This window comes from Theileria parva (assembly GCF_000165365.1).
Source record: "Theileria parva strain Muguga chromosome 3 map unlocalized ctg_530, whole genome shotgun sequence".
Lineage (NCBI taxonomy): Eukaryota > Apicomplexa > Aconoidasida > Piroplasmida > Theileriidae > Theileria > Theileria parva.
In genome coordinates, this window is record NW_876245.1 from 878250 (window position 1) to 894140 (window position 15891).

At 31.7% G+C, this 15891-nt stretch overlaps 10 protein-coding genes across 10 annotated transcripts; 3 read left to right on the top strand and 7 right to left on the bottom strand.

Moving 5' to 3' along the window:
- The first annotated feature begins 58 nt into the window (after positions 1-58).
- Positions 59-2006, top strand: PIP5K4 (MORN repeat-containing protein 4 domain protein). The gene is made up of 7 exons (XM_061305836.1): positions 59-323; positions 421-635; positions 704-788; positions 871-973; positions 1088-1174; positions 1206-1291; positions 1414-2006. Exons 1-7 carry the CDS (start codon positions 227-229, stop codon positions 1989-1991), a joined length of 1251 nt encoding a protein of 416 aa, XP_061161783.1. The 5' UTR covers positions 59-226; the 3' UTR covers positions 1992-2006.
- A 192-nt stretch (positions 2007-2198) lies between these two features.
- On the bottom strand, positions 2199-2588 carry rps28b (40S ribosomal protein S28-B; the record flags this gene model as incomplete). The annotated part of the gene is made up of 1 exon (XM_758355.2): positions 2218-2421. One exon carries the CDS (start codon positions 2419-2421, stop codon positions 2218-2220), a length of 204 nt encoding a protein of 67 aa, XP_763448.1.
- A 208-nt stretch (positions 2589-2796) lies between these two features.
- On the bottom strand, positions 2797-3715 carry Imp3 (U3 small nucleolar ribonucleoprotein IMP3; the record flags this gene model as incomplete). The annotated part of the gene is made up of 4 exons (XM_758356.2): positions 3469-3715; positions 3263-3370; positions 3039-3193; positions 2797-2951 (listed from the first exon to the last, which is right to left on the bottom strand). The coding sequence occupies exons 1-4, from the start codon at positions 3600-3602 to the stop codon at positions 2797-2799; spliced, it is 552 nt and encodes a 183-aa protein (XP_763449.1). The 5' UTR covers positions 3603-3715.
- Positions 3716-3726: 11 nt separating this feature from the next.
- Positions 3727-5147, bottom strand: TpMuguga_03g00430 (Ribosome-binding factor A family protein). The gene is made up of 4 exons (XM_758357.2): positions 4936-5147; positions 4581-4867; positions 4353-4530; positions 3727-4288 (listed from the first exon to the last, which is right to left on the bottom strand). The coding sequence occupies exons 1-4, from the start codon at positions 5087-5089 to the stop codon at positions 3732-3734; spliced, it is 1176 nt and encodes a 391-aa protein (XP_763450.1). The 5' UTR covers positions 5090-5147; the 3' UTR covers positions 3727-3731.
- A 1648-nt stretch (positions 5148-6795) lies between these two features.
- Positions 6796-8453, top strand: rfc4 (Replication factor C subunit 4). Its single transcript, XM_758359.2, has 10 exons — positions 6796-7024; positions 7143-7249; positions 7282-7405; positions 7523-7657; positions 7690-7791; positions 7856-7921; positions 7954-8025; positions 8108-8230; positions 8298-8356; positions 8387-8453. The coding sequence occupies exons 1-10, from the start codon at positions 6890-6892 to the stop codon at positions 8436-8438; spliced, it is 975 nt and encodes a 324-aa protein (XP_763452.1). The 5' UTR covers positions 6796-6889; the 3' UTR covers positions 8439-8453.
- Positions 8454-8682: 229 nt separating this feature from the next.
- Positions 8683-10715, bottom strand: Ddx56 (DEAD/DEAH box helicase family protein). Its single transcript, XM_758360.2, has 4 exons — positions 10510-10715; positions 9783-10438; positions 9554-9650; positions 8683-9485 (listed from the first exon to the last, which is right to left on the bottom strand). Exons 1-4 carry the CDS (start codon positions 10669-10671, stop codon positions 8700-8702), a joined length of 1701 nt encoding a protein of 566 aa, XP_763453.1. The 5' UTR covers positions 10672-10715; the 3' UTR covers positions 8683-8699.
- A 50-nt stretch (positions 10716-10765) lies between these two features.
- Positions 10766-11921, top strand: SPAG1 (Sperm-associated antigen 1). The gene is made up of 4 exons (XM_061305694.1): positions 10766-11352; positions 11440-11537; positions 11638-11678; positions 11712-11921. Exons 1-4 carry the CDS (start codon positions 10831-10833, stop codon positions 11864-11866), a joined length of 816 nt encoding a protein of 271 aa, XP_061161025.1. The 5' UTR covers positions 10766-10830; the 3' UTR covers positions 11867-11921.
- A 270-nt stretch (positions 11922-12191) lies between these two features.
- On the bottom strand, positions 12192-12674 carry TpMuguga_03g00435 (Mnd1 family protein; the record flags this gene model as incomplete). The annotated part of the gene is made up of 4 exons (XM_758362.1): positions 12192-12285; positions 12353-12406; positions 12439-12508; positions 12542-12674. The coding sequence occupies 4 exons, from the start codon at positions 12672-12674 to the stop codon at positions 12192-12194; spliced, it is 351 nt and encodes a 116-aa protein (XP_763455.1).
- A 104-nt stretch (positions 12675-12778) lies between these two features.
- TpMuguga_03g00436 (uncharacterized protein) lies at positions 12779-15206 on the bottom strand. The gene is made up of 10 exons (XM_758363.2): positions 14980-15206; positions 14762-14915; positions 14556-14692; positions 14450-14524; positions 13869-14365; positions 13551-13783; positions 13390-13454; positions 13113-13310; positions 13021-13081; positions 12779-12949 (listed from the first exon to the last, which is right to left on the bottom strand). The coding sequence occupies exons 1-10, from the start codon at positions 15061-15063 to the stop codon at positions 12795-12797; spliced, it is 1659 nt and encodes a 552-aa protein (XP_763456.1). The 5' UTR covers positions 15064-15206; the 3' UTR covers positions 12779-12794.
- TpMuguga_03g00437 (uncharacterized protein) lies at positions 15207-15859 on the bottom strand. The gene is made up of 4 exons (XM_758364.2): positions 15703-15859; positions 15500-15607; positions 15412-15442; positions 15207-15363 (listed from the first exon to the last, which is right to left on the bottom strand). The coding sequence occupies exons 1-4, from the start codon at positions 15844-15846 to the stop codon at positions 15239-15241; spliced, it is 408 nt and encodes a 135-aa protein (XP_763457.2). The 5' UTR covers positions 15847-15859; the 3' UTR covers positions 15207-15238.
- Positions 15860-15891: the final 32 nt, after the last annotated feature.

Consider the following 15891-nt stretch of genomic DNA (forward strand, 5'->3'; position numbering starts at 1 on the left):
AGGTGGAAGTACCAATAGTGATGTGGTAAGTATCGTGTTGTTCATTACATTAATTGCTTAAAAGTATACTCCTGTTATTAATACATGATTATTTGTTTTCAGTTCCGGAAAATTGTTTTGAACAATTTTTACCCAAAGAATGCCATTGAAAACTCTGCTTTTACTAAATAGTTATTAAATCACTAATTTTTGTGTATTCCTCTAGTTTTACAATATTTGTTAAAAAATGGGTGGATTTTGTTCAAAACATAACAGTAACCATGTTTCTAAAAATACCACCAACGGAAAAATTACGACCAATTTCACTCCAACACAGATTGACGGTAACTTTTTATAAAAATTTTTTATTTGATTTAATTACCGCATAACCATTCCGTGGTTGTGTTTAGTTGTTAAAATATTTTTTAATTTTTCTAATAGACCAGTTTATGGTAGAGAAGCCCGAATATAAATTCGTCGAAGGAGGATTCGGTACAAAGACGTCTGAAAAGTGGGACTTAGACTACTTATCAACTCAACTTTGCACTTCAATTAAGACTTTGGAACAATTATCAAGCGAGGGAAGTGAAGAGCAAGTCGTTGAACTCCCTCCAATACTTAACGATGATTACTCGATTTATTATGGACAATGGAAGGTACTGGTTTTACAACAGCTGATTCATCCTCATAACCAGATATAGCACCTGTTTTAACTATGGTGTAGAATGGAAAGTATGAAGGAAAGGGTCATTTATTTATGACTGATGGATCACAGTACATTGGTTCATTCTCAAACGGCCTTTTCAACGGTATTACCTAAACAATTATATTATCTTGTTAACTGGTTAATTTGGAACTAATTGTCTTATTTGGTGTTAATTATTCATTTAGGGGCTGGTGAAATGTTGTTTTTGAATGGTGATAGTTTTAAAGGAATGTTTTCAAACGGTAAAAGGCGTGGGAAGGGAATTCTTAAATTTAAAAACGGAGACCTGTATCATTATATTTATACTAATTATTTGTCCATAATTACTAGATTACAATAAAATAATATTGAAGTGATTAATCCATGTTCTAATAACTAAACAAATTATTAATATTGTTGTAGGTTTGAGGGATTGTGGAATAATGGAACTAGAAATGGCTATGGAGTTGAACGTTTTGCTGATGGAACTGTTTTTATGGGCAATTTTAAGTATTTTCAACGATTTAGCATTTGTTTTCAGGAACAATAAGAGAAATGGCCGTGGTGAGATTGCCATGCCCGATGGTACAAAGTATGAAGGATTATTCAACAATAATGAAATCAATGGTATTATTTACATAGTTAATTAGTTTTTAAAAATGATGATTTCACTAATACTTTGGTGAATTCCGTTATCCACTCATACACACCTAGACCTTAATTATTTCATTAACACATTATTGTTTTAGGATATGGAATGATGAGATGGTTGAACGGTGAAAGTTATACTGGATACTTCCGGAACGGAGTTAAGCACGGTTTTGGAACTACGATGTGGAAGTCAGGAGAGTTTGTGAGCAGAAAAGGAATTTACAAGGATGGCAAGATGTGCGGAGCATTCAAGTCAGTAAAACGTGACGGATCAGTCTTCGATGCTCTTTACCGGGATGATTCCCTTGTCAAGTTCTTGACAGAGGATGAAATGAAACAGTACACTCACAAGAATAGTGATAGGAGTGATCGTAGTGACAGAACCAACTCCAGTAGGACCAGCAATAGTACAAACAGCAGGAGTTATAAACAGTTCAGCACCTCTAATTCCTTTAACAGGCTTAACACCAACGGTGTAAATGCAGCAAACGACCTAAACACTAATGCCAGCCATGAAGGTAAAGATACCAATCCCGCCAATGTAGTGAATAATCGGAATAACAGGAGTAACAGGAATAACATAAATAAAAGGAATAACGTGAACAACAGGAACAGTGTTTTGAACAATAAAGGATACAGGGGAAGAAGAACTCAGACAAAAGTGAATGAAAGTTAATTTCTTTTATTTCCATGTACATATAAATATACATTATATCATTATTTTGTTAGTCTAAAAAACCTTGAATTCCTGAACTAATCAGCTAGTAAATTTTATTTGAATTATACACTAAGTCGGGGATGATAAAGAAGATGTCAATGTTAAATAAATCACTAATTAAAACTTGTTTCGCTATTATAAAATAGTGAAAATAAAATAACATATAATATACAATAATAATAAATTATCGTAGTCTTCTGGCCTCACGCTCAGTTTCTAATAATGCTAAGATATCACCTTCACGTACTGGGCCTTTGACATTCCTAATGAGAGTTCTGCCTTCCCAGCCAGACTCGCCCATAAAATCAACACGTACTTGAGTAACTCCACCACGATTGCCTGTTCTGCCCAAAACTTTATTAACTTTAGCCAATTTTGGTTGCTCCATGGTTTATAATCCAATTATATTCATATAAAAATTGATTACTTTATGGTATTTGTTGGGCCAAGGTATTTGGATGCCAAAACAACGATTTCAAAAATAATGATACTGAAGTATGATATATATGGGAATAAAATTAATAAAACTGAAAGATGATAATAATAAATATAGCAGTAATGGAACAGATGGGGGAAGGCTGATGGGGAAATAGAATCATACATAAACATTATATAATCAATACAGATAATTATTTTGGTCAATTATCCTTTAAAATTCATGAGTCAGTAATATACTTCCAATATAAAACTAGACATAGTTACACAATTTTATACAAGATGTAAAATTATTGATAAAATTAAAATAATGATTTTAAAATTAAATTTAATTCCCTAATAATTCAAAATCATCAGTAGTTCCTGTGAATTCTGCGATTTTCTCCTTAATCTTTGATCCCTGGGACCATGTTATATGATCTTCCATATTCCTAGTTATGTGATATGCAGGATTATTAACTATATCCATTCCAACCTTTATGTCTATTTAATAAATTAGAGCAAATTTTATTGTTTTAATTGAAGGTAATAATCGATATTTAGCTGGATATGAAAAATAGTGGTACTAACGGCCTTGTTCGATAAATGTTGTCGCTTGAGTTAGATGTTGACAGAATTTTCTGGTAACTAATACTACAGCTAATCTTCTTCTGCAAAAAACAGAGGCAGATATACGTTCACAAATCTCCAAATTCCCTTTTGTTGATATTAATCCCATTTGATACCTAAATTAGGAAATTATTCACATTTATCTAATAATAAAAATAAATTCTATTAAAATAGTGTAAACATACAATTTTTCTAATAAATCGTCCGTCATTTTAATTCTAAAGGCGTCATCTTCAGGCAACTTCCTCAATTCATTCGTTAATTTGGTTATATTCCCAACCAATTTATTATACCTATGAATTAATTAGCATTATTTGTATTATAATTGGGTATGTTCAGGTAATATTAAGAAATTTTAAATAAATTTAAGTAATATTGACTATAGAAGTACTTATGATAATCTTCAGGCTTTTGTATCATGTATTTATTAATAATTTTAGTTTCGCGATGAGTATTAACATTTTTCCAATCGAAAAAATTGGTTTTTTTGAGCAATTTCTGCTCATGATATTTGAGTTTCCTCATATCCACAAATATACTACTATTACTCTTTTAAAATACTATTTTACAAATATTTATTAAAAAATATATTTTAGAAAATACGAAAAGTTGGGTTTAAAAATATAAAATAATAAAAACATTAAAAATATTGTGTTATGTATAACCATAATAACGTCTATGAAATGAGTCCTGAATTTCCCTACTGAGTTCATCACTTATATCACTATCTCTTATTGTTATTCTTTCTTCCTCATTATTATTATATTCCATGGAATCTTCCTCGGCACCACCCTTATCTATGGCTCTGGTGTTTAGTTCCAGCGGCATATTGTATGCATATTCCAATAACTGTGATCTCTTCTTTACGTTGACAAACTCGTTCCGATTGTACTTGATGAACTTAATTGGAGGTGTATAACCCAACTCAAGCTTCCTTGCGATCATAAACCTTAACCTTGAAGATACTTTATCTAGTCCTTTCTGGACCTCTTCTGGATCATGTTTTGATATTATATTATAGTAACACTTGACTGTGCTCTTACTAGTTGGCATTTCTACGTGATTAATACTAATTGATGCCCCGTTTAAATGTGTATATAACAGTTCTGGTTTATTACATGTTAATAACTGCTCAATATGTGTATGTAACATTGTGCTAATTCTAGCAGCCCTCCTCAATACGTGTTTTTTTATTGGATCCAATACCTCACCTGTAACAATATAAATATTCATAATCATTTAAACATTTATATGTTTATAAGTAAGGTAAAATACCATTGACATTAGGAATAGTGAGTTTGTTAATGAGTGAATTTGATTTTTTCTCTAATCTAATTTTAGTTCTAATCCTAGAAACAACTTCATCAAATCTATTTTGTTCAACTAGTTTATTATCAAGTTCATTATTCTCCTCCAACTCATCAATTCCATTGTATATTACACTCTTATCTTCCTACACATCAGTTTAAAAACTATATAATTAGAAAAATAAGTAAAATTTACAGCTGGAATATCTTTTAATATAGTTTTAGCGTCACGAATTGGGTCAACTTTGGCTTTATTAGCATTTAGTGAATTGTAAGGATCTTTTATTCTAGCTTTAGCAGTGAGCTCCTGTATATATTGACGTTCTTCGTGAGTTAAATCTTGGTATCTGGGATTACTCTTTAAACTCTCAAATTCCAACTTTTCCTCCAAGTCCTCTTTAAAATTATATTTCTCAATATCAGAGTTCTTTAGTTTGTCTGAAGAAACCTGAGAATTTGGTATTTCTTCATTTTTAGACCATTCTACAGTCAATTATTAACATTTACTATATGTATATGGCATATAAGTAGGTGAAGTGGTAGGAAGATACGGTTGGAGAGGTGAAAATTTGAGGAATTATGTTTTTTATGAAAACTAACATCGTCAGAAATGTTAATAATATTCTTTAAATTTTTAAAATTTTTATTAACTTTGTTATTATTTATAGAAGTTCTTGAAAATTTCAAAATTACACTTTTTAACATTATTTAACACAAATTTGAACATTATTATAGAAATAAATATATAGCAAATATATCATGGTGTTATAACATAATAATGTGTAGTATATATAATAGGGCAATCGTATGTATTATTGTGTATTTATAAACATTAATTGTTTTATCTAATGGATCATGTATGTAAGTTAAATTACATAGAACAATCTCAATTAATTATTTAAATAGTTATATTAGGTATTTTGATTAAATTGATTTGATTTTATATGATTCTGTAGCAAATGTTATTTGTGGCGGTATTGCTGGAATAGTAACCGATTTATTATTATATCCATTAGATACTTTAAAGACTAGAAGTCAAGTAAATAAGGACATTTTATTCCAAAGTAAAGCTAAAACAACACAAATTCCACCAAAGTTAATTAAAAAACGGAATCTTAAAACTAATTCTTTGTATTCTGGCTTGTTTATTTTACTAAGTGGTGATTTACCATCATCAGCAGCCTTCTACGGCGTATATGAGCTTACTAAAGATATTCTTAATGCTAACAACGGTAACTACTGGACCACCTATTATAGTTATTTAGTGTAACATTGTTTATATAATTTTAGAAACGAAGAAACCTTCAATGCCATTGTCGTTTATATATTTTATGGGATCTTCATTTGGACAAATTACAAGTTTAGTTATACGGTACCATTTAATAAACTACTTACCTTTGCGTTAACTATAAACACATGTTAATGATATGTGTAGTAACCCTTTCGAGGTAGTGAAACAGCAACTTCAAGCTGGATTATATACTGGTACTGGCGAGGCTTTTTATAATATTTATCGCCTCCAGGGTATTCGCGGACTCTATGCGGGTTTTTTCTCAACACTCATTCGAGAAATTCCTTTCGATGGCATACAATTTGTATTATGGGAGAAGTTCAAATCATTACACTACTCATATAGTATCGTTATTATTGTGGCCTTATGAATAGTTATTTATTTAAAGGAAAGAAAATATATTAAACACCATGATGTTGGATAAAGGCGAAAAAATATCTCCACCCAAAACACCCTTTCATTTAGCTATATTAGTAATGCTTTGTTTTAGAATTATCGCATTATATAAGTGACAAGGGAAAATTAAATATATCCACTGGAAATGTAATTGTATCGGCACTCAGTGGCTCCTTTGCAGGTTCTTTTCTACACTATTCACTGTTGTTATATAATACCATGTTATACATAGTACTTTTATACATGCTAAAATTGTGATAGGTGGTGTAGCTGGAGCCTTAACTAATCCTCTTGATGTCGTAAAAACTCGTATGATGACGCAGGGGGAGAAAAAAATGGTAAACAACCTACAAATTACAAATAAACTAATGATTCATTTTAATTAATGTTTAGTATAAAAGTACATGGGATTGTTTGACTAAAATAGCAGTTGACGAGGGTACGAGCGCGCTGTTTAAAGGCCTTGGACTGAGAGTGACGTGGCTTACCCTGGGCGGGTTCGTATTCTTCGCAGTATTAGAAGCGGGAAAAGTTACCGTTAAGCCTATACTCATTAAGGATTATAAAATACACTAGATCATACACACTTCTAAATAAATCTCACACATTAACTTTATAAACTATTAATTATTCTTGTTAATTATGGAATTTTGTTAATTTGTATTATATACGTTTTCATAGTCTTTGTGTGGGATTCCAACACACAAATATCGATTAGTTCACTTTTTTAATATTTTATCATAATTTAAGTAAATTTTACTTGAATTAAATTTAATTTTAAAACAAAATTTTAAAATTTTAATAATAGCAGCTTCGAGATGGATACTAAAATAGATATATGGATTGAGAAATATAGACCAACCACTCTCGATGATATAATTGGGAATCCAGAAATCACTACGCGTTTACAATTCATAGCCAAAGAGGGGAATATGCCTAACCTACTCCTTTGTGTATTTTTTTTAGTTATATTGTTAACTATAAGAATCCAATGTTATTGTGTTTTACTAATAGTTTCTAATTATTATGTTTTGTTGTTTTTTCAATTATTTATCTATTATTGGTTGTTAGGGTCCACCTGGAACTGGAAAAACTACGTCAGTTTTATGTTTGGCTAGGGAATTGCTTGGAACACACTTCAAAAGTGCCGTCATTGAACTTAACGCAAGCGACGACAGGTTTGTTTGGAAAAATAACTTTTTCTTTCTAGGGGCGTTGATGTTGTAAGAGAGAGTATTAAGAACTTTGCCAAGAAATCTCTCGTTCTGCCCCCAAATAAGCATAAGATCGTCATTCTCGACGAAGTGGATTCTATGACAGAACCTGCTCAACAAGTCTGAATCTACTTAGTTATATAGTTTACAATGGTTGATTTACACCGATTACACTAATATGTGAATTTTTTGTTTTGTAATTTTCCCCTTTAATACTCATTGACGGTTTATATGTAGGCTTTGAGGAGAATTATGGAGTTATACTCTAGTACTACAAGGTTTGCACTGGCGTGTAATCAGTCGAATAAGATAATTGAACCAATTCAAAGCCGTTGTGCTGTTATTCGGTACTCAAAGCTTCAAGATGAGCAGGTACTTTAAACACTTTAATTATGACGTTGTAGATATTGAAGAGACTAGTTACCATTTGCGATATGGAGAATTTAACATATACTGACGAAGGAATGGAAGCGTTGTTATTCTCTGCAGATGGTGATTTGAGACGAGTAATACTCTAAAAATATATTATAATATGCCATTTATATTCTATAGTTGTTAACAACATTATAGGCTGTGAATAATTTACAAATAGTATCTGCAGGATTTAAAGTAGTGACAAAGGATAACGTTTTTAAGGTAAGTTTCACAACACTATTAATGTTTTATAGGTTTGTGATATACCGTCTCCCGATTTAATACAAAAAATGCTCGAGAATTGTTTAAATGGTAATTGGCGCCAGGTATCCTCACTACTAGCTTACACATTTATCTTCATAATATGTATGGTTTTATATGTCATATAAATCTTATATTTTAATTTAGGCTCATGAGAAAGTCGATCAGTTGTTAGAACTAGGACATTCTCCTGTGGATATACTAGTAACGATGAGAAATGTACTGAAAACCATGGACGCGCCTGAGCATGTGCTTTTGGAATACATTAAGGTATTTTCCTGCACATCACACCCCGACTGTTATATTTAAAAATAAAATTATACCTATAACCTTTTAGAGTGTGGCTTTATCCCATATGACAATGGTTAATGGATTATCCACTCAACTACAACTAGAGTAATTTTTTAATTTCCAGAAATTTCTCAGGAAACTACTGGCGAATTTATGCAAGATCGCACTGGCACTAAGAACTACCTAATTTATTAGCATATAATTTTACATATTAATAATTGATGTATATATATATAAGTGGTCGGGGTTGGAGATGGAACGAGTCTCGAACCCACGACCTAAGTTTTTTTAATATATAGCAAAATTTCTAAGTTTCACGGTCCTATAATTTGCCGTCAGTTGAGATAATTTATCCTTTAAGTTATTATAAAAATGAAATTTTGTATTTTCCTAATAAAATATATACTAATACTATAGTTAAGTGTGTAAAATAGAGAATAATATAAAATTATTTCTTTTTGCGCTTAAAGTGAGGTAACTTCTTCCTGAAGAATTTACGCCTCCTCTTGTGCCCCTTGTTGCTCCTCTCATCGGTCTTCTTAAGCTTATTTCTTTTGAGTTTTTTAGCTAATTTGTTGTGAGAATGAGGATATATATGCTGCTTAACACTGTCAATGGTGGATTGCAGTTGATTGTTGATGAGATAATTGGGGATAAAAGTGAGGTGTTTCTTCTCAGGTTTAAGGAGCTGGTTGTCATTTTTTAGCACTGACTTAAGCAGTAGCATGTCATTCTCGTCAACATTCTTCAGAAACTCTTCCTGCTCTATTGCGCTGTGCCTCACGGATTGAATTTGGGCTATCTCAACCAGCTTTGGCGTTATCATCTTCAGCACATCGTTTATTCTGTACTTAAAAGACTCAAATATTTCTTCGCCTATTTTGATTTCCTGGACGTCAGAATCCAGTGTTTCTTCATTTACTCCATTTAGCTCTAGATTATTTTCGGCCTCATTAACTCCTTCTAAGTGTGAGTCTTTATCGTTTGCGCTTGAGGATACAAGTTGTCGTAACAGTTGATCACTTTCATTTGTAAAGAAGGTAAGGGATGAACCGCTTTGATAATTGCGGCCAGTGCGTCCGATTCTGTGTTTATAAATCCCGCGACTCTTTGGCTTGTCAAAGTTAATTACGCAGTTCACGTTCTTAAAGTCAATTCCCCTGCTTAGGCTAAACTCGTCCTCGCTGTCATCGTCAATCAGTATTAAACTTCCCAGTAGTCCCTGATTAAAACTCTGCAAAAACATTAAAGCTGTATAAGTGAATTTAATAAGTGTAAAATATCTTGGAGGATAAAACATACCTGTAGTATAGTGTGCCTTAATTTTGGAGATAGTAGTTTACTAATGATGTTAATGTCCAAGCATAACTTCCTTAAAAAGCAGTACAAATAGTATCCACTAAAACATTATTATTATCATATAACTGTTATAAATACATGGTTATCGTATTATTGATATATAATTATTATTCTATTGTTGGTGTATAATTAGTTTGTAATTGTTTAATAGTAAAGTTGAGTAGAAAGATACGTCTTATTGGTATTAACGAATATAATTGAACCGTATGGTATGCACTCCATTTTAAGGAGTAGGTATAGAGTGAGTAACTTATTATCTTCATTAACCAGCACATAGTATTGCTTGACGTTACCTAACTTTGGAGTGTAAGGTACGTCAATGTAAATCGGTTTATACAGGAGTAGATTTGCGATATTTTTAATCTCTGGATCAAGCGTGGCACTGAGCAAAACAGACTGAAAAGACTTGAATTTCGAGCTGTTCCTAAGTATTTCAATGAGTTTTACCATGTCATTCTTATATCCAAACTCAAACAATAAATCAGCCTCGTCAATTATTAAGTACAATAACCGTTGATTACTTAATAGTTCAACGGCTATTGATGGCTTTGTAATCACAATATTCGATAAACTATTACTCAATTCTGTAAGTGGTTTTACTGATAGTCTGTCAGAACACTTTCTTAAGAGAACTTTAAGAAGATCTGTGACTTGATTAATCAAATCATTCGATGGCACTAAAATTAATAGCTTCAAATCAAATGGGTTAAATGTGCTAGATTTCTCAAGTAATGAGTTTAATAAAGGGATTAAAGCTGCCAGAGTCTTTCCAGAGCCCGTTTGAGATTTTATCATTACATCTCTACCGGATAATATTATCGGTATAGCCTAAAAATAGATTAAATGGTGAATGTATATTTTGATAGGATTAAAAATAAAGAAATTGGAATTAAAAGTACCTTTTGTTGAATTGGAGTGAACTTTTTAAAACGAGTTAATAAATTTTCTAAGAGTACTGGATTTAAATTCGATCTTCCAAAGGTTAATATGTCCTCATCCGCCAGCTCTGAAGATTCCAGAGTATCTTCAGGCTCCTCCTCAATTTTGCTGGATTCCATCATGTTTTAAATTTCTTCAAATAATAAAACTATAATACATATTTAAAATTTATGCTAAGAAATAATAGTAATTATGATGTGAAATGGTGATGTCACCACTGAGTATCCTTATATATAAATTATAATAAATTATTTATTTTGTTAAACTTGGGATTAAAATTAATGGAAAATGAAGAAGTTGTCGATTCAACACAAAGCTCCGAAACCCATCCAAACTTACTAAACACCTCGCCTGGAAACAACGTCGATGATAATAATACAAAAAACTCAGAAAATTGTAATAATATAGAGAATAATACTGATGTTGATAATAATTGTAAAAAGAGCGTTAGTGAATCGGAATGTAATCAGGAGAATGATTCAGCTGAAACTACAGCTTCCGATGCTCCTGTAGCTAATCCTTCTGAAAACCCCTTCCATACAGTTGTTGAGAATAATTTATTCGGCTCACCATCACCTGTATATTATAAAGAACGTGGAAATGAGTGTTTCAAAGATAACAACTATAACGAGGCGATAGACTGGTATACCAAAGCCTTGGAGAGGTTAGAATTCTCAGAGGATGATAATTTAAGAGCTCAAATTTTTTGTAACCGAGCAGCATGCCACCAAGCTCTTGGAGATTGGGAATCTTCAATCTCAGATTGTAATGATGCTCTGGCGTTCAATGATTCATACCCTAAGGTTTTATTTACTCAGTTTTATTTCGTAAAATTAGTCTCAATTATTCTTTCTTTAATACTATTTTTTCTTCACTAATAGTACATTTAGGCATATTTAAGACGGAGCATGGCATTTGAAAAGACCAAATTCTATCAGAAATCACACGCTGATTTAGAAAAGGCACTTCAACTTGATCCCTCATTGGAGTACTCATTCATTCCCATTAATTAACTATTTTATTAACTACATTGTTAATTGCATTATTAATTATTTTATTAACTGCATTATTTTATAAATTATTTGTAGAGAAAAGTATTTGGTGAAGAAAACTCAGCTTAAGAAACTGGGTATTTTAACAAACAAATTATATCATTGTTTAGCGGACGCTGAATTTGAGACTGAGAAGGCTGAGATGTTAGGGAAATTGAAGGATTTGGGGAATAATCTCTTAGGGAAAATCGGCCTTTCACTCGATAATTTCAAGGTGCAAAAAAATCCAGAAACCGGATCCTACAACATACAGTATCAACAATAATTCACATTTTAACATCATCAATTTGATAATTCTGTACCCTTAATTTAATAATTGTGAAGTAAATGTTTATTTTCAAGCCATTGTTGTATAATTGATAGATTATCAGCCCATCTAAAATTTTTAATGCATAATAAGTGTGTAATAAATGTTAATGAGTGTGTAATTCCATACCTTATAATGGCATTCTTGGCGACACTAATTTGATTTTTCAATACATTCACATCGACACTGTTATCCCCTAAAGTTTTCTCTAGTTCTTCAATTTTTATCTTCAAATTATCGTACGTCTCAAATATTTTATCAATCTATTAATAATTTATTCTGTTTAACTTACGTTTATGCCCTTTAACTCTTCCTTTAAGTTGTTACTCTCAATTTCTAAACTTTTCTTTTTTTCAATCAATTTCTCCTTCTCATCTCTACAATTATGTTAACTAACGTGTGTTTTATTTAATGTGTTTGTATGTTAAATAGTGTATTTTGTACATTAACTGGTCTTTCTTTTTGGTCAATACAACCGTTTCATTGATTTTAGGTACCCTATCAACAATATACACATGTATGTTCATTACCAGTAAACAGTAGAAATACCGGCTTTTTCAGATAATATTAAGTTTTCGTTCAGTAAAAAGTTCATTGAATCTAATTATGATTAATTTTGTATGAAAACATTACCTTTGATTGCCATTGGCTGAATCAGGCACTTTCTTGCTAATTGCTCGAATTCCTTTTTATTATAAAATCCGCCTTCATCATCCATTAATTTATACAGTTTCATTCGCTTCTCCTCAATGCTGTTCTTCTTCATGTTTATTACATGGTTAATATATACTAAAATAATTATAAATTAATGAATGGAAAACTATTTTCCTCAAAAAGAATTTTTATCTCAAAAAATAAGTCGAACACATATAATTTTTAAATTAAATTAAAATTTAAACTGTTTCTTCTTCTTTTTCTTATTTAAATCCTTATTTTCAGGTACTACAATTTGCCCAGCTTCCTCATGTACCTTTTTAGCTTTCTCTTCATGATATTTCAATTGCCTCAATATCTGATCAGTTGTACTAGTTCCATCCACTTCTACGTCAATTATACACTGGTTATCTTGTTATAATTAAATAGTATAGTAATTTGGAATTTGTTGAAAATACCTTCAGTTGTTAGTGATGGTGTTGCCATACCTCCCAGCGGTGTGGTTAAGCCTCCCATACCCTAAAAAATCGTTACTGAAAATAAAGCTTACCAGAGGTGTTGCAACTGGTGGCGGCATCTGATAGGTGATTTGAGATCCAAAAAGAGCATTTGAGGGTGCTGCAACCTTGGGTTCAAGTACAGTGTAGGCTTTTCTTGGCGCCTGAGTGGTCTGCATCAAGGGTTGTAGTGGTGTATCCAGTGCTGATAATCCAACATCAACCAAAGGGGTATTGATTCCAATTGATATCTACATCATCATTAACAATGTCAACAGGGTTACTGTGTTAAATATCTAAATAAATGTAAGTTAAATGTGTAATAGATACCGGTGTGTCTGAAGTAGCCTGTGCCGATTTAACTGTTTCCTCCTCTTGAACCTCCTCATCCGATTCTATAAACATTTTTAATAAACGTGTTAATAAATATTTGTTAATTGAAATTTAATAAAAATTGTTAATTAAGTATGCTATTTGAATAACTGTGTTACCTGATTCTTCCTCTTCTTCCTCAGGTAATTGTGGGATTTCACCAAAGAATGTCTTATCAATATGGTTATCCTCATAATAAGATGAGTCAAAGTAACCGTATAATGGATTCCCTGACTCATCCGTTGGGATATTTCCCCAACCACCTGGCTGATAACCGAACGACGCTGATTCTGGCAAGGGAGCATTCACTCCTGGAATACGTAAGTTGGGATAACTTGGCGGGGGTCCAAATCTGAGAATTATTCATCAAATATATCAAGTAACCATGAATAATTAAATAAATAGTGTAAAATTAAGAATAATAGTGGAGATAATACCTTTGCATATTAATTAGCCATGGGGGAGGTGCGTTTTCGCCTATTCCTAGCGCATTCTTGAGCCTTTCGGATAATTGTCCTGGTTTACAATTCCTCATTCGCAATGCCATTTCTTTCCCTTCATAATACACGTCGCCGTACTTTGTAAGAGGCGGCTTAACTGCGTATTTAAAAAAGGCGTCGTGAAGAGTTTGGTAATCTATATCCATTCTGTGGGACTTTGGTCTGGCCTTTTCACGCTGTTTCTGCTTCAAGCTCTTTTCATTCTCCTTAATCTGGAGTGCAGACCTTATCTCAGAGATCTTAGTTGCCTCAATATGAGGCGGTAATTTGTATGGTGGCTTATCTGAGCTGCGCCTGTTCTGCATAAATGGAGTCTTCTCACTCCAGTGAGAAGGAACAGGTACTGTGTTTCTCTGGCCCTTGAGCCATATCAAAAACTTCGGATCAGACGCTGTCGTATCCCAAATCTCAACCACTTCTGGTTTGTCAGCCGACTAATTCATAATTAACATACAATATAATTGTAATATGTAATTGGTTGTATTTTATTGTAATTAGTTCTGCAATAATGTAATTACTTGTTTAAGTTCATAGAGAGTTGGTCTGTTCATTAATCTCATCAACTTCTTGGCGCTCATTTTCCTTTGTGATTCCTGAAAAATAAAGTTAATGTATGAAACTAACATCTTCATCTGAGTCCGACTCATCGAAACGTTCCTCCTCAGGCTCCTGTTCCACAGGCGTTGGTTCCTCCTCTACTGACTGATTTTCGAGCTCAGAAAACTTCTCGAAAACTCCTTTAAAATCTCCATAGTCCTCAACTAAAAAAATAAACCACACTATCTAACAATGCTAAATATATATAAATATAAATGTTAAGTTTCAAATACCTAATGGAACGTATTCTATTTCAATGCCTTCAGAATCTTTGAGGTGATTTTCAAAATCTTTGAAATGGATTTTCAAAGATTCTTTCAAAGTCTGGGCGTTAGTTTTAACTTGGCCATTGGCATCCTTGTGTTCAGTTTGTTTTTGTTTCCTTTTCTACAAATTTATAAGTGATTAATAAATCAAGTGGATTAAATAAAATGTGATTCGATAAGGTTACCAGCCGTTTTAAAAGATTTTTAGCAGTTGAAGGATTCTTCTTTCTGACTATTTTTATCGTACTTAAATCTATTTTATTTGCCATGATAAATACAAAATTAATTGAAAATTAAAATATAGTTAAATTTTTAAAATCAAAACGACTCATAATTAAAACAAACAGATTTTAATCCAGTATATAGAGTGTTAGCAAATATGTAGTGTTAAAAAAGTGTAAATAACCAGAAATATAGAAAATATATTTTATAAATTAAAAATTATTAAAACAGTTTAGAAATCTCCTTTAATTGGGCATTTTGAAAGTCAAAATTATTGTAGAAATAGTCAACTTGATTCTGCTCGTTCTCTTCAATTTCGTTCAATAATTTGTTTATATGCTCTTCTTCTGAATTACAATTTATCAAATTATTAATAATAATAATCATAAATTTACCTTCATTCATGTTAATTGCCTTTATTACACCCTAGATCGCATTATCAAACAACATTAAAACTCTTATTTAAATATTTAAGATACAAACCTTGTTTGAATCCTCCATTCCTATATCCATGGAAGCCTTTTTAACTTGAGGGTGAAATAGTAAGGAAAAGAAAGTGGGCTCCTTATCCTTCTCAACATTTGGTGTTGCCTTTACATTTTAATTAACACACAAAATGTATTAATAAATTATGTAAATTATTATATAGAGATTTTCGGTGTGGTTTAGCGGGTTAATATCGTTACCTGGAGGAACCTAGGGTGGTTTAACCCACTCACATTTTGAGCGTTTTTATCACTAAACCCAACTACATTTCGATTGTGTGACCCATAAATTATATTTAAATTAATTAATATTAAAAAAATGAATGATTTGTTGTACAATAACATATTACATTTTAATTTATATATAATACTTTGTGTGTAACGTTGTTG

Bases quoted from the DNA above. Each gene is read 5' to 3' on its own strand.
- PIP5K4 (XM_061305836.1), top strand. From the start codon at position 227: ATGGGTGGATTTTGTTCAAAACATAACAGTAACCATGTTTCTAAAAAT. The intron at 1,175-1,205 runs GTATTTTCAACG...ATTTGTTTTCAG, and splicing joins GTTTTTATGGGCAATTTTAA to GAACAATAAGAGAAATGGCC. The intron at 1,292-1,413 runs GTATTATTTACA...TTATTGTTTTAG, and splicing joins CAACAATAATGAAATCAATG to GATATGGAATGATGAGATGG.
- TpMuguga_03g00430 (XM_758357.2), bottom strand. From the start codon at position 5,089: ATGTTAAAAAGTGTAATTTTGAAATTTTCAAGAACTTCTATAAATAAT. The intron at 4,531-4,580 runs GTAAATTTTACT...ACTGATGTGTAG, and splicing joins TATTAAAAGATATTCCAGCT to GAAGATAAGAGTGTAATATA. The intron at 4,289-4,352 runs GTATTTTACCTT...ATATTGTTACAG, and splicing joins CACTATTCCTAATGTCAATG to GTGAGGTATTGGATCCAATA.
- rfc4 (XM_758359.2), top strand. From the start codon at position 6,890: ATGGATACTAAAATAGATATATGGATTGAGAAATATAGACCAACCACT. The intron at 7,025-7,142 runs GTATTTTTTTTA...ATTGGTTGTTAG, and splicing joins TGCCTAACCTACTCCTTTGT to GGTCCACCTGGAACTGGAAA. The intron at 7,658-7,689 runs GTACTTTAAACA...ATGACGTTGTAG, and splicing joins CAAAGCTTCAAGATGAGCAG to ATATTGAAGAGACTAGTTAC.
- Ddx56 (XM_758360.2), bottom strand. From the start codon at position 10,671: ATGATGGAATCCAGCAAAATTGAGGAGGAGCCTGAAGATACTCTGGAA. The intron at 9,651-9,782 runs GTATCTTTCTAC...ATAATGTTTTAG, and splicing joins TTCGTTAATACCAATAAGAC to TGGATACTATTTGTACTGCT. The intron at 9,486-9,553 runs GTATGTTTTATC...ATGTTTTTGCAG, and splicing joins TAAGGCACACTATACTACAG to AGTTTTAATCAGGGACTACT.
- SPAG1 (XM_061305694.1), top strand. From the start codon at position 10,831: ATGGAAAATGAAGAAGTTGTCGATTCAACACAAAGCTCCGAAACCCAT. The intron at 11,353-11,439 runs GTTTTATTTACT...TAGTACATTTAG, and splicing joins TCAATGATTCATACCCTAAG to GCATATTTAAGACGGAGCAT. The intron at 11,538-11,637 runs GTACTCATTCAT...AATTATTTGTAG, and splicing joins CAACTTGATCCCTCATTGGA to AGAAAAGTATTTGGTGAAGA.
- TpMuguga_03g00436 (XM_758363.2), bottom strand. From the start codon at position 15,063: ATGGCAAATAAAATAGATTTAAGTACGATAAAAATAGTCAGAAAGAAG. The intron at 13,311-13,389 runs GTATCTATTACA...ATGATGATGTAG, and splicing joins AGGCTACTTCAGACACACCG to ATATCAATTGGAATCAATAC. The intron at 13,082-13,112 runs GTAAGCTTTATT...ACGATTTTTTAG, and splicing joins CACCAGTTGCAACACCTCTG to GGTATGGGAGGCTTAACCAC.
- TpMuguga_03g00437 (XM_758364.2), bottom strand. From the start codon at position 15,846: ATGTTATTGTACAACAAATCATTCATTTTTTTAATATTAATTAATTTA. The intron at 15,608-15,702 runs GTAACGATATTA...TAAAATGTAAAG, and splicing joins ACCACCCTAGGTTCCTCCAG to GCAACACCAAATGTTGAGAA. The intron at 15,364-15,411 runs GTAAATTTATGA...ATTGTAATTCAG, and splicing joins GGCAATTAACATGAATGAAG to AAGAAGAGCATATAAACAAA.